The sequence below is a fragment of the Colobus angolensis genome, unplaced genomic scaffold (assembly GCF_000951035.1).
Source record: "Colobus angolensis palliatus isolate OR3802 unplaced genomic scaffold, Cang.pa_1.0 Scaffold454, whole genome shotgun sequence".
Taxonomy (NCBI): Eukaryota; Metazoa; Chordata; class Mammalia; order Primates; family Cercopithecidae; genus Colobus; species Colobus angolensis.
Genome location: NW_012117977.1, coordinates 1406275 through 1420933, shown reverse-complemented (window position 1 = coordinate 1420933; position 14659 = coordinate 1406275). Strand labels below are relative to the sequence as shown.

Here is a 14659-nt window from a genome sequence, read left to right as displayed (position 1 = left end):
ACTTGAGATCAAGATTCAAGACCAGCCTGGCCAATATGGCGAAACCCCAGCTCTACTAAAAATATAAAAATTAACTGGGCACGGTGGTGCACACCTGTAGTCCCAGCTATTCAGGAGGCTTAGGCACAAGAATCGCTCTAGCCCAGGAAGTGGAGGCTGCAGTGAGCTGAGATCGTGCCACCGCACTCCAGCCAAAGTGACAGAGTGAGACCCTGTCTCAGAAAAAAAAAAAAAAAAAAAATTCAATTCAGGAAGATAGTTCTGAGAGGGGAAAGAAGAGGAGAAGCAGGGAGGAGTGGGAGGATGAGGTAGCAGCAGTACCCACAGTGATGCAGGAGCTCCTGGATGGGAACCTGGAGGGCGGTGGTGTTTTTATTGCCTTTTCCATGATTGGAAAATAAGTTTTGAACTTTGGGGGCTTTAAGGAGTAGAAATGGGAAAAGTAAATACAGAGGCTGTTAGTCCTCCTTAAGGGAGAATACTACTGTCTTCTGTGTACCTACATGTTGGGACTCAGTCTGAGCTGGAAGTATTCGAATTAATGCACTGAGGAGCTGGATTATACAAAAATTAGCCAGGCATGGTGGCATGCACCTGTAATCCCAGCTACTTGGGAGGCTAAGGCAGGAGAATTACTTGAACGTGGGAGGCAGAGGTTATAGTGAGCTGAGATCATGCCACTGCACTCCAGCCTCGGCAACAGAGCAAGACTCTGTCTCTAAATAAATAAATAAATAGGGTTCAATTGTACTTAACTATTTGAAGTATTTAAAAGCAAGCATAATCTCTGAGCTAAAATGAGTGATTTTGTAAATATTTAGGCAGTGGTTTGAGGAAATAATTCACCCCCAAAACAAACTAACGTACATTTAGTTACAATGAGACTGAAGCAGGGAGATGAAAGCCAAGTCCTCCTGCCGTTGTTCTTAAGCATTTGGTAAAGCAACATAGGGAGTGGCATCTTTAGATTTGTCTAAAAAACACAAAGAACAGTTACAAATAAAATTCCATGCACATGTATCCCAGAACTTAAATACATACATATATATATATATATATATATATGACAAAAAAACACAAAAACAAATAAAATTCCAGACAGAAAGAGGATGGAAATATTAGAGAATTATATACAGTCAAAATATGCCTTGTAGCTGCCATACAAACTCAACATTATGAAACTATCAAATGCATAAATGAACACTCTCTTGAGGAATTTCTAATATCTAAGGAATTGTTTTTTCCCTTTTGGTGGTACAATTATGAAGAGGTGGGTTTTGCAGAATTTGTTTAGTGGTGGTAGGATGGCTGTCAGTTCAGGGCTGATTCGAACCTCTGTTAATTTGAAATACTCTTCCACTTTCTCCAGCAGTGAAGACTTATTTGCAGGTCATGAGATCAAAAGTTGACTACTTGAGACCGTGGAAAACCTAAAGTTGTGTCAAAGAACTATTGTCAGGGAAAAAACATCAAGATGAGTTTATTGTTAGTTTTCCTGCAGAGACAGAGACAGAGAGAGAGAGAGAGAGAGAGAGAGAGAGAGAGAGAGAGAGAGAGAGAGAGAGAAAGAGAGAGAGAACGCAGTAATGGAAACATGCTCAGATCTGATGGTGGGTTGTCCAAAAAAAGCAGCCCCTCAGTGCTGTCATCCTAACACCACAGGTAGGGCTCACAGTCAGTCTTGGCTGACTCCTACAATCAGGTTGGGAGGATGAAAGAAACTTCCACTGTCTCAGGAGGCAAGGAAAGCTCAGAGGAAATGAAAGACAAGGTTTGGTGAGTTGCTTTTCTGGTTTACATAGTGGTCTCTTAATGGAATTCTGAAAAGGAAAAGGAGCCACAAGAAACAAGAGAAAGAAAATGTTCTCATCTATTTCCAAATTCTAAGGCAAGAACTTCCCCCAAGAAATTCTTCCTAGACGTTTTCTCCCTTTCTCTTATTTGCAAATACAATAGAACTGTTTTATGTAATCAGTACTGGGAATAGGGAACTAATATTGGCCCATACAACAGTTAGCCCACTTTGTGGTTTGACTATTTAGGGAGATTTGATAATAGACTTGAACATGCCCAAAATGAGCTCTATTACACTAGCCTCCTTTAGACTATATTCATGCAGAGAAAGTATCCTAAATCCTAAAATAGGAGAATGAGGAGTCAGGCAGGGAGAAAAGGCCTGTAGTGTCACAATTTGCAGATTGAGAACTTCCAAAAGGATTAAATACAATGTTAACTCCATTAACTAGGATGCTGAGTGGACAGTAAAGCCTAACTGACATGGTTGTTTTGTTCTGTTTTTTAGTAGTTTGCAGGCACTTAAGAAAAAGCCTTTTCTGTGACCCCCCACATCCACATTGATGTTGACTTTGCATTAAAATGGCTAGTTCTGTTATGGGATCTTTGGGGTGTCAGTTTTCTGGCCAGAAACCTCTGTGGCTGGTGACATCTTTGCCCTAGTTCTTATCCTGTGTCCAGGAAGAATGAGGTATGCAGACAAGTGAAGAGTGAACAAGATGAAGAGGCACCTGAGTTCTTGTCCTGCATCCAGGAAGAATGAGGTATGCAAACAAGTGAAGGGTGAACAAGGAGGAAGAGGAGTTTTATTAAGTGTTAGAACAGCTCAGAGGAGAACCACAGTGAGTAGCTCCTCTCTGTAAGCAGGTCATCCCATCTCTCCATCCTCTGCCCTGCTGTGGCTGAGCCCAGGGCTTCTATGGACCTCAGAGGGGGAGGAAGTGTGTGCTGATTGGTCCATGGGCAGCCATGGGTGGGCCCAGAAAAGGCACCACAGGTCCTCACTCCAGGTGGCAGGACTGGCCGCCTGGCCTGAAGGTGGGGTCTTACTGGGGACCTGCCCTCTTCCACCCAGGAGCCTGTCTGCCTCCCGCAGCAGTCCACGGCGCCCAGGCTGCTTGCACCAAGGGGCACTTGCAGGCCAGAGTCGAGCTGCCCTCAGCCCCCCTCAGCTTCCTCTCTCATGTTCATGGGCACTCAAATTCTGGAGGGGGCCAAGGCGGCAGGGCACTGGTGTGTCAGCGCTGCCCTGAGCCAACACACATCCTCTGAGCTGTGACAGCACCTCCGGTTCGGCCCCAACCCCTCTCTGAGATGAGATCAGAGCAGGTGCCTGAGGGAAAAGAGACCAGGCAGTGGGAGCAGACACCCCTGTGCCTGTGGTGGGGGGGCTTCCTGGCCCCCGAGGATGCAAGCTGCACAGATGTCCGTGTCCTGCACCTGGGAGGGCGGCTACAGATGCACCTGAGGAGCTCCTACCCCACCAACTAGGAAGGGGTGGGGCTCCCACTTGTCCCTGGCTCCTGCCCACTCCGTGGAGCCAGAGGCCTGGGTCTACAGCCATGGATTGGGCAGTTATAGTTGCACTCAGGAGGACAGGGATCCTGCCTGCTCCTGACTCCCTCGAAGAGCACAGGGACAATCAGATCTGCAGCCCAGTAGGGTGGGGGCTCCTGCCTGATCCCTGGGGCTGGAGGCCCAGGTCTATAGCTGAAGTTTGGGTGACTGCAGTGGCACCCAGGAAGTTCCCTCCCCAACTTGGAAGGGGTGGGGCTCCCACCAGGTCCATGGAGTGTGCAGCCCCAGCCACGCCTCCCTGCTGCAGCCAGCATGATGGCAGCAGCTGCTGCCATCAGTTCTACTTTCCTGCCTTAGAAATTGGTGATGGTGTAGTGGGAATTTTAAGGAATCAGAGAGACTGATAGGGTTCAGGGGAATATTTATTAATTATTTAGGTACACCAGCCCAGTCGGATTAACATCCCAAGGACTGAGTCCCGAACAAAGAGTTAAGTTACCTTTTAAAGCATTTTGTGGGGTGGGGGGAGATCTGTGCAGATGGAAGCGAGAAACAAAGGCAGTTATTCAACTGAGACATGCATTACATCATTTCTTACTTTTTAAGGAAAAACATGTTTTGTGACTTGAGTTTATTTATCTGTCTAGTGATCTTGCAGCTGCACAGCTAGGGAATCAGGGTATTCACAATGCTTGGGAAGGGAGGAGAGATAAAGCTCACTAGCCACAGAAAAATAGGCAGTTAGTTTTTAAAGGACTCCAGCTCTTTCTCTTTCTCAGAGGGAACTGGGTTTTCTTACATACAACTGAATTTCTGCTTACACACTCTTTAATTTCTTTTAATTCCTGTTCCAATGGGAATGGGATCTCCTAGTTTTGGACTGGGGCTAGCAGGGCCTCAGGTGCCCCACCACTTGGCAACATCAGCCTCTGTCCAGAATCCTGAACCTGTAAGCTAGAACAGGGTTAGCTGACAGTGTCCTGAACCCAAGAAGGTTGGGAGGGTGGGGTTGGATTGGAGTATGCAGGATTGACAATGGTATACCTCTTCTCCAAACTACTGGCTGGGCAGAAATCTTGAGTTCTAATGAATTTGAACCTAGTTAGGCTAACCTTTCCTTAGCACCTTTCCTTAGCATTAAAGGCTAAAATAACAAGGCAGTATCCAGGGCTTCAGCAACTCTTGTGTCCCGTAAGACAAGCCACAAATACCCTTGGCCCCATTATCAGGTCTCCATTGCCATAAAATCTTTTTAATTCTCAAGAGGTTACAGAGAATGAATTACCCCTTAATCATACTTGAAGCAAACCTTCTGTCTAAAAATCCAGTGTAGCCAGACATGGTGACTGGAGCCTGTGATCCCAGACACTTAGGAGGCTGAGGTGAAATAATTGCTTGAGACCAGGAGTTTGACACCAGCCTGAGCAACACAGTGACTCTCATCTCTAAATAAATAAATACACAGGTAGATAAGTAAATACATAGACAAACTGATAGAATGATAGATAAATAAATAAATGAGTAATAAATAATTAGAGATAGATAGTCAGCTAGGTAACTAGCCAGCCAGCTGTCTTAAAAAAAAATGGCTGGCTGTAGTGGTTTATGCCTGTAATCCCAGCACTTTGGGAGGCTGAGGCAAGAGGCTCTCTTGAGCCCAGGAGTTCAAGACGTCTGGGCAGCATAGTGAGTCCCTGTCTCTACAAAAAAATTTAAAAATTAGCTGCATGTGGTGGCGTGCACCTGTATTCCCAGCTACTCTGGAGGCTGAGGTAGGAGATCAGGACTGCAGTGAGCCATGACTGTACCACTGCACTGCAGCCTGGACAACAGAGCAAGATCCTGTGTCAAGAAAAAAAAAAAAAAAAGCAAACTGGGTTTTTTCCTCTACTTTCACACACAGTTAATACTCAGCACAAAACACTTTTGACATCAGATTCTCCAGTGAACACCAACTGGGTGTCTTATGATTTAATTCAATTCTGACACTGTCTACCTGGAGATAGTGTCAGATCCTATGGGTTAATGGCTCAGTCCAATGAGATTGCGACTCCCATTTCAGATGCCAGTCACAAGCACTAGATTGCCACTTCTGACTCCCTGGGTATAAATTGCAGGGTCCTATAATCCCCTCCTCAGGTTCAATTAATTTGTTAGAGTGGCTCACAAGACTTAGAAACACTTACTTACATTTACTAGCTTATTATAAAGGATACAGAATAACAGCAAAATGGAAAAGATGCATAGGGCAAGCTATCAGGAGAAGGGTACAGAGCTTCTACACTCTCTCTAGGTGTATAACCTTCCAGGCACCTCTGTGTGTTCAGCAATCTGGAAGCTCATCAAATCTCATTGTTCAAGAGTTTTTATAGTTCTGGTGTCCTATGGCACAGTAGGGTGACTATAGTAAACAACAAGGTGTTGTAGATCTCAAAATAGTTAGAAGAGAGGATTTATATGTTCCTATCACAAAGAAATAATACATGTTTGAGGTGATGGATATGCTAATTACTCTGATCATTTGATCATTACACAATGTATACATGTATCAAAACAAAATTACAGCCCGGGCGCGGTGGCTCAAGCCTGTAATCCCAGCACTTTGGGAGGCCGAGACGGGCGGACCAGGAGGTCAGGAGATCGAGACCATCCTGGCTAACACGGTGAAACCCCGTCTTTACTAAAAAATACAAAAAACTAGCCGGGGGAGGTGGTGGCGCCTGTAGTCCCAGCTACTCGGGAGGCTGAGGCAGGAGAATGGCGTAAACCCGGGAGGCGGAGCTTGCAGTGAGCTGAGATCTGGCCACTGCACTCCAGCCTGGGCGACAGAGCAAAGACTCCATCTCAAAAAAAAAAAAAAAAAAATTACATTAGGCTGGGTGCAGTGTCTCATACCTGTAGTCCCGACACTTTGTGAGATCAAGGCAGGAGGATCGCTTGAGGCCAGGAGTTTGCGACAAGCCTAGGCATCATAGTGATACCCCATCTCTACAAAAAAAGTTTAAAAATTAGTTGGGCATGGTGGTGTGTACCTGTAGTCCTAACTACTTAGAAGGCTGGGGCAGGAGAATCCATTGAGCTCAGGAGTCCAAGGCTGCTGTGAGTTATAATCAAGCGACTGTACTCCAGTGAGGGCAACAGAGTGGAGACCCTATCTCCCAAACACACACACACCACATTATACCCTATAAATGTGTACAAAATCATGTCAATGAAAAATACTTCATTTTATATTTTTATTATTATTTTTAGAGACAGGGTATCACTCTGTGACCCGGGCTTCAGTGCAGTGACCTGATCATAGTTCACTGCAGCTGTGAACTCCTGGGGTCAAGTGTTCCTCCCACCTCAGCCTCCCAAGTAGCTAGGACTACAGGTATGCATCATCATGCATCGATAATAAAAAAAAAAAAATTTTTGTAGAGATGGGGTCTTGCTATGTTACCCAGGCTGAACTTGAAATCCTGCCCTCAAGCAATACTTCTACCTTAGTTTTACAAAGTGCTGGAATTACAGGCATGAGCCACTATGCCTAGAAAAAAAACTTATTAAAAAGAGTTTTTATAGAACTCATCCCTTAGCCCTGCTTTCCTGCCTTTCCTGGATGTTGGTGGGTGAGGCTGAAAGTTCCAACTTGCCAATCCTCTAATCCTCTATTACCTGTTTTTTCAGGTGACTGGCCCTATCCTGGGCTACCTAGGAGTCACATTCTCAGTTATATCATTAGCATAAACTCAGATGTAATCCAAAGGGACACATTATAAATAAGATAATCCTATTTGTCAGGAAATTTCAAGGGTTTTAGGAGCTTTGTGATGGGAACCAGGGACAAAGACCTAATATATTATAATATCACAGGGCTATTTCCTTCCATATGACTTTAAAAAGATTCAGTTTTATGATGTTTAGCTTCTCCCATGACCAGAGTGACACTATTTGTAGTAAGGAGGGGCAGAACAGTTGGACAGCTGATAGTCAGTTGTCAGGACACGAATATTTCTTTATTCTGTTACCAAGCATAGCATTAACAGAAAGGACACAGTGCAATTCATTAGCTAGGTTTGCATCCAAGACTTGGAAAAAAATGAAAGAGTATTAAAAGTGGGTAGAAACTTTGAAAGGAAAATAAATCTCGGAACCCCCAAATCACTAAGCCAAAGGGAAAAGTCAAGCTGGAAACTGTATCAGACAAACCTGCCTCTCATTCTCTTCCTAAATAAGATAGTTACAAAGATTTGTTCAAAAGCTACATACCTCTCTCATAATTTGCCCATAAGGAAAATCCTCATGGACAAAGGACAGACAGAACTCAAAGTCATCCCTCTGTTCCTGTGCAACAAATGCATATCTGATTGCTTCCTTTGCCCTATTGTTTCACTAAGCCAGACTAAGGCATAAGTGACTATTCCTGTAAATTGTGCATTCAGTGAAAGGCTAATCAGAAACTCAAAAGAATGCAACCATTTGTCTCTTATTTACCTATGACTTGGATGCCCCCTCCCTGCTTCGAGTTGTCCCACCTTTCTGGACCAAACCAATGTACATCTTACATATATTAATCGATGTCTCATGTCTCCCTAAAACATGTAAAACCAAGCTGTATCCCAAACACCTTGAGCACATGTTGTCAGGACATACTGAGGCTGTGTCACAGGCGCATCCTTAACCTTGGTGTAAGGAACATGGCTGCACTGAAGCCAGGCAGACATAGGCTGAGGTAAACATCCTGCATGACTCAACAAGTTTGGCGTACAGGCACATAACTCCACTTGTTATATAATCACAGCCATGTAGCCATAACATGGGAAGGCTCATCACCCAGCTCAGAGCCACTATTGTCTGCAAAAGGTACAACTACCCTGCTGACGCTGTACAGATGCACCCAGAAAAAGAGAGAGAGCTAGAGCTGTCTTGCAGATGGACAGCGGGAAGCCAGGACAGCGGGAAGCTCTTGGCTTTAAATTGTTCTATAAACCAGAAAATTTGCATTTATGACCCAGGAAACACTCTTTCTATGTCCAACTAATTCAAGTACCCTTTTAATTAGTTTTGAGTTGCAGGTTATCTAAATGGACTCCCCATAGGGAACAGCAGTCACACTGCAGATCTTTTCTTTTGCCTTTGGGTAACTGGCCTAATAAACAGATTTTATGCTTTATCAAAATAATTCCTGTGATTACTAAGTTTTGGTTTGCTTGGAAATAACACTGAGATTTAAAAAAAAATGTAATTGAGGGTATTACCTCCATGAAACTTTCTGTATGTGCTTTTTTATTGCGGCACTATTCACAATAGCAAAGACTTGGAATCAACCCAAATGTCCATCTGTGACAGACTGGATTAAGAAAATGTGGCACATATACACCATGGAATACTATGCAGCCATAAAAAAGGATGAGTTTGCGTCCTTTGTAGGGACATGGATGCAGCTGGAAACCATCATTCTTAGCAAACTATCACAAGAAGAGAAAACCAAACACCGCATGTTCTCACTCATAGGTGGGAACTGAACAATGAGATCACTTGGACTCGGGAAGGGGAACATCACACACTGGGCTTATCATGGGGAGGGGGGAGGGGGGAGGGATTGCACTGGGGAGTTATACCTGATATAAATGATGAATTGATGGGTGCTGACGAGTTGATGGGTGCAGCACACCAACATGGCACAAGTATACATATGTAACAAACCTGCACGTTATGCACATGTACCCTAGAACTTAAAGTATAATAATAAAAAAAAAATAATAAAGTCCTTGTGCCATTAAGTTACAGGGCTTTGACTCCTGGGTCTAAAAAGGACCAAGTCCTGCTAAATCTTAAACACTAACAGCAGTTAAAGCCTCATCTTCAGAGCCGGTAGAAGATGCCAATCAAAATAAACTGCATTCATGAGACACAGGCCAGAAATTAAAACTATTCAACTCCTCAAGGCCCAGGGACTATCACGAGAGAGGTGGATGTGTGAGATTGTAAGGGCCAATTTTGACAGACAAGTTCAGTTTCTCTACAAATTAACCATCAATGTCAAAGGCACACTGATGTAAGACTAGCATATGGGTCCCTGTGTTAGATTAACAAGGTTTTCTTGAAGCATTAACCCACTCCTTAATAAAAGGTTATAAAGGTTATAAAAAAGACTTATGAAAATTATATCTTATGGTCAAGATGATTAAAATTTTATAGGTTGTTTAGAAAATTTTGAAAAACAAATTTAATTGGGCCTCACGCCATCTTTATTAGGACTGATTGTTTTGGAAATTAAGTCTCCTGTCTCAAAGAATAAAGGCTTTTACCTTTTTAAAAAAATCGAGTTATTACTTTGGCTAAATGACTTATTTTACAATGACCTGTGATCCTATTTTGTAATATCATGTGTTTTAAACTATTTATGTTTGACAAACTTTTCAAAATCAAATTTTAACTTCAGACTTCATTAATTTTTTGATATTAGTCTCCTGAAGTCCAAAAGAGACATTTTTGGTTTATTTGGTATAATAAAATCATACAGAAGCATTGTTAAATATGAAAGTGTTTAACTTTCTTTGGATTATATTTATATAAATGTGTTATTAGTATGTGTTCCAGAATTGTATGAAATTCCTGTGATTCTGATGTGTCTTAGCATGTTATCAGTGGTAATTGTGATTATCTTAAATTGTTGTATGCCACAGAAGTAACTAAATTTCCTTGTCAATTGTCTCTTTAACTATGACTGTTCTAAGATTTTTTCATCCACAGTTATTTTACTTTCATTTTTTTTTTTTTTTTGTTAGATGGAGTCTCGCTCTGTTGCCCAGGCTGGAGTGCAGTGGTGCGATCTTGGCTCACTGCAAGCTCCGCCTCCTGAGTTCACGCCATTTTCCTGCCTGCCTCAGCCTCCCAAGTAGCTGGGACTACAGGCGCCTACCACCACACCTGGCTAATTTTTTTTTTTTTTTTTGGTATTTTTAGTACAGATGAGGTTTCACCATGTTAGCCAGGATGGTCTCAATCTCCTGACCTTGTGATCCACCTGCCTCGGCCTCTCAAAGTGCTGGGATCACAGGCGTGAGCCACTGCGCCTGGCCACTTTCATCCTTTTCAAAAGGTGGTTTTATAATCAGCATAGGACTCTGACAGGTGCTCTTGAATGCACATTTCTGATAACTTTGGAGACTGTGACACTAGAATAGAGGAAAAACTTCCAAGGCTCCCATGGAGAGCTGAAATGTTCATGATTATCAAGCAGAACAGGAGTTAATTGCATAGACTGAACTAATAGAAAACTGAAATAATTATGACTTTTGCTCAAAATGTTGCTCATCCTTTGTTTATCAGAGCCAAGAAAACTTTTCTTTAGAGCTATTTACAGCTTTTAACACTTAAGTATACTCGTATAAACAAAATTTAGAGCATATTTCTCACTACCTGATCTCTCCAAAATTTGGAAACTAGTTGTGCGTATTCTTAACTTACAGCAATATAGTTATTTGCATAAGTGCAATACGAATCTATTTTCTTTTGTAACAGGACACAACTGGAAAAACTGGTTATTTTACCAAGGTATTGACAGGAGTAACATACTTTCGGATACAGATTCCTTTAAGAAATCGAAGTTGACTTACAGGGCCTATAAAAGCCCCTTGTAAAAGCTATCCTCATACCTTATCTACACAGTCCCTGTACAGTCTCCTAACATGTGGTAAGTAAAGAATGTCACTTTCTGACAGGCCCAGGAGACCCAAGTTTTCTTGGGACCTCGAGGTGAGGAATTCACCCAATTAATACAAGTATTTGCAGGCGCAGGTTGGGCTTAAGGCATTAAAGTTGAATTTGAGATTCCTTGTGGAATAAAGTTCCAGCAAAGCCAATTTTAAAAAAGAGAAGACTATATGACAAATAATTATTCTTGCTGACTTTATGCAAATACTCCAGCCATAAGACTAAAACTTATTTTGCAAATGAATTTGTCCTATGATTTGTCTTTAGTGAAAACAGGACTGGAGAGAGAAAAAAAAAAGTTTCAAAATAAACTATAGTATACCTGTTAGATTCCAGTCTTGCCTAGTTTTCAATTTTTCAATTTTTACTATTTTCTATAGTTTAGACTGAATTCTAAAATTTTTCCTGGCTACAAGTCTCCAAGATGATGTTTTCAAGTTGTCCTTCTTTCCTTTCCCTTCTTCCCCATTTTTCCTCATTTAAAATCACTAAAAATTAAGCTGTGCTTTCTTCAAGCCCTGCAAACTGAAGCTAGACAACTTCAGAAGAAAATAACAGCAACCTATTTACATACATAAACCACTTTCATACCTGCCTACTGATGCATGGACTTCAGAGTAATATGGCCTATATAGATTTTCCAGGATTGTTCTTGCTTGTTTGTTGTTGCTTTTCTCCCTTCCTCCCCCTGTTTTCTCTTCATAGGACGTGAGACTTCACAACCTGCTAAACATGAGCTTTTCTAATAACATGGGACCTACTCATCTAGGAATAAAGCATCCTAGCCATGAGAGATCAGACAAACCTAAGACTAGAGGACTCATTTTCTTCTAAAATGCTTTCTCTGAAAGATTTTTAAAACGGGGTGGGGGGAATGTAAAAACAAAATATATCTCGGGACCCCAAAATCACTAAGCCAAAGGGAAAAGTCAAGCTGGGAAAGGTCAAGCTGGACAGGACAAACGTGCCTACTGTTCTATTCCTAAATAAGATAACTACAAGGATTTCTTAAAAAGCTATGTACCTCCCTCACAATTTGCTCACAAGGAAATTCCTTGTGAACAGACAGAACTCAAAGCCATTCCTCTCCTCACGTGAGACTAGAAGATATCTGATTGCTTCCTTTGCCCTATTGCTTGACTAAGCTAGACTAAGGGATAAGTGAATATTCCTGTAAATTGTGTATTCAGTGAAAGAATAATCAGAAACTCAAAAGAATGCAACCATTTGTCTCTACCTATGACCTGGAAGTCCCCTCCCCACTTCGAGTTGTCCTGCCTTTTTGGACTGAACCAATGTGTATCTTACATATATTGATTGGTCTCATGTCTCCCTAAAAGGTATAAAACCAAGCTGTGCCCCGACCACCTTGGGTATATGTCGTGAGGATCTCCTGAGGCTGTGTCACAGGTGCATACTTAACCTTGGCAAGATAAATTTTCTAAATTGATTGAGACCTGTCTCAGATACTTTTTGGTTTACAAAACAAAGCCAGAGGCCTAGTCCAGAGCTTGGCAAATAGTCTATGCTCACTAAGGGTGAGCTGAAGGGAAGGTCTGCAGTGTTAACTTTCCTAAGATATTTTAGTAATAACATAATAGTCTCTCCCACTGTGGTTTAAAATTTCAATAGCACATAGATTTGCATGTTATATTTTTCTATTAAGATATGAACTGTTAAATATACTGAACCAATTCTCTTTCTTCCTTTGAAGGTTTGGTTTAAGATTAGGAAGATCAAGTAGAGAAGAGATCAGAAGGCTTTAGATTTTAGATATATGTCACCCATTGCCATCGATCTCCCTGTCATCGAAATCTTGGATGGGCCCTATAATGCCATCCTTGTTCAGGAGCCCAATTGGAGTTGGGTTCTTGTAGTGCCACTGCAGCCTAGAATATCCAGGCTTCCCATGCTGTCCTTGCCTCCTCTGTCTATGCCTTGCTTTGCTCTGACTTTGTTTGGCCTGGTATAGGCCCCTGTCATCAGCATTCATTTGTGGTCTCCATTTTCTTAGGCCTGTTTTTTTACAAATTTTTCCAAAATATTTTTCTGCCAGATTCAAATTCTGCATGGCACATCCTCAAGTGCAGTTCACCAAATGTCTGTTAAATGAATTGAATAAACAAAAAAGTCAGTGCACCATTTTTTATGAGGCACATTTTATATTAAAACAAAGCTGTGAATTCCTTGTAAACATTGGTTCCCAGGACCACTGCAGATACCAAAATCCATGCATACTCAAGCCCCACATTTGGCCCTGCAGAATCCAAGTATACAAAAAGTTGGCCTTACCTATCTGCAGGTTTTGCATCCCACGAATACTGTATTTTTGATCTGCATTTGGTTGCGGGTGTGAAACCTATGGCTATGGTGGAGGGGGGGCAACTCTATTGAAAAAAATCCACATGTAAGTGGACAAATGCAGCTCTAACCTGCGTTGTTCAAGGGTCAACTGTATATCTGTTTTGTGTGCCAAATAAGGTATGGATAAGAATTTCAAAGGAAAAGTCATTTAAACAGAATTACAAGGAAGCCTCATTTTATGAGCTGACATTCCTCAATCACCAATAGGCCCTGTACATCTCACATACATATATATGCAAAATGGGGGTGGGGAAAGTCCCTAGTAAAAGAACAGTGTTTCAAGACAGGGCCCGTCTCCATTTGTGCTGGAGAGCTCAGACACAACCCGGTAGTCTAAAGAAATCTTCCTAAGAAGCTACTCATAGGGCTCTATGGGAAGGTGGCAGCCAAACATCTATCTAGTATATTCCAAATTCTGTTCACTGTCCTCCCTTTCTGTGGAGGATATAGGGAAATAGGAACCACTCTGGCCCAAAGGTCCTCTGCATCAAATGAAACACAAGAGGAGACTCTACCAAAGCCAGAATGAGGCCGTTCTCCCTTTTCTCTTCCATCGCCAGCCCAGAAGGCATATTGTTGCATATTCTCCAGCTCAGAAGCTGACAATCATGCGTTTAAATGTATTTTGTCTCATTCAACCTCCTTGAAAGGACCCTGGTTCCTGATGATAAAAACACAAAAAGGGAACCTTTTGTTTAGTGCTAGGAGAAGCAAGAGGGAGGAGGTAGTTCCCTGATTCATATTCTCATCAAAAAGAAGCAGTCAGACCTTGGCTTTCTTTATGCTGTCTTCCTCATGTGAAACTGCCAGGCTAGAAAACAACAAAAATTTAAAAATGGAGTGTGATGAGAGTTGAGGAGTTATTGTTAATTTTTTTAGGCATGATAATGGTATTGTAGTTATGTATTTAGAAAAAGAATGTGCATCTGATATGGTATGGCTCTGTCCCCACCCAAATCTCATCTTGTATTGTAATCCCCACATGTCGAGGGAGGGGTCTGTTGGGAGGTAATTGAATGGATGGGTTTCTCCCATGCTGTTGTCATGATACTGAGTGAGTTTTCATGAGATTTGGTTGTCTGTTAAGTGGTGCTTCCCCCGTCTCACTCTCTCTCCTGCTCCCATGTCAGATGTGCCTTGCTTCCCCTTTGGCTTCTGCCATGATTGTAAATTTTCTGAGGCCTCCCACGCCATGCAGAACTATGAACCGATTACACCTCTTTTCTTTTTTTTTTTTTTTTGAGACGGAGTCTCGCTCTATCGCCCAGCCTGGAGTGCA

At 42.1% G+C, this 14659-nt stretch overlaps 1 protein-coding gene across 1 annotated transcript in view; it reads right to left on the bottom strand.

The window, feature by feature from the left end:
* Positions 1-680: 680 nt before the first annotated feature.
* LOC105523221 (putative uncharacterized protein CXorf42) overlaps positions 681-14659 on the bottom strand; it is a 21926-nt gene continuing 7947 nt past the window's right edge. Inside the window, 1 exon segment of the mRNA XM_011958005.1 lies at positions 681-973. Coding sequence (XP_011813395.1) covers positions 964-973 — 10 coding nt within the window. The 3' untranslated portion in view covers positions 681-963.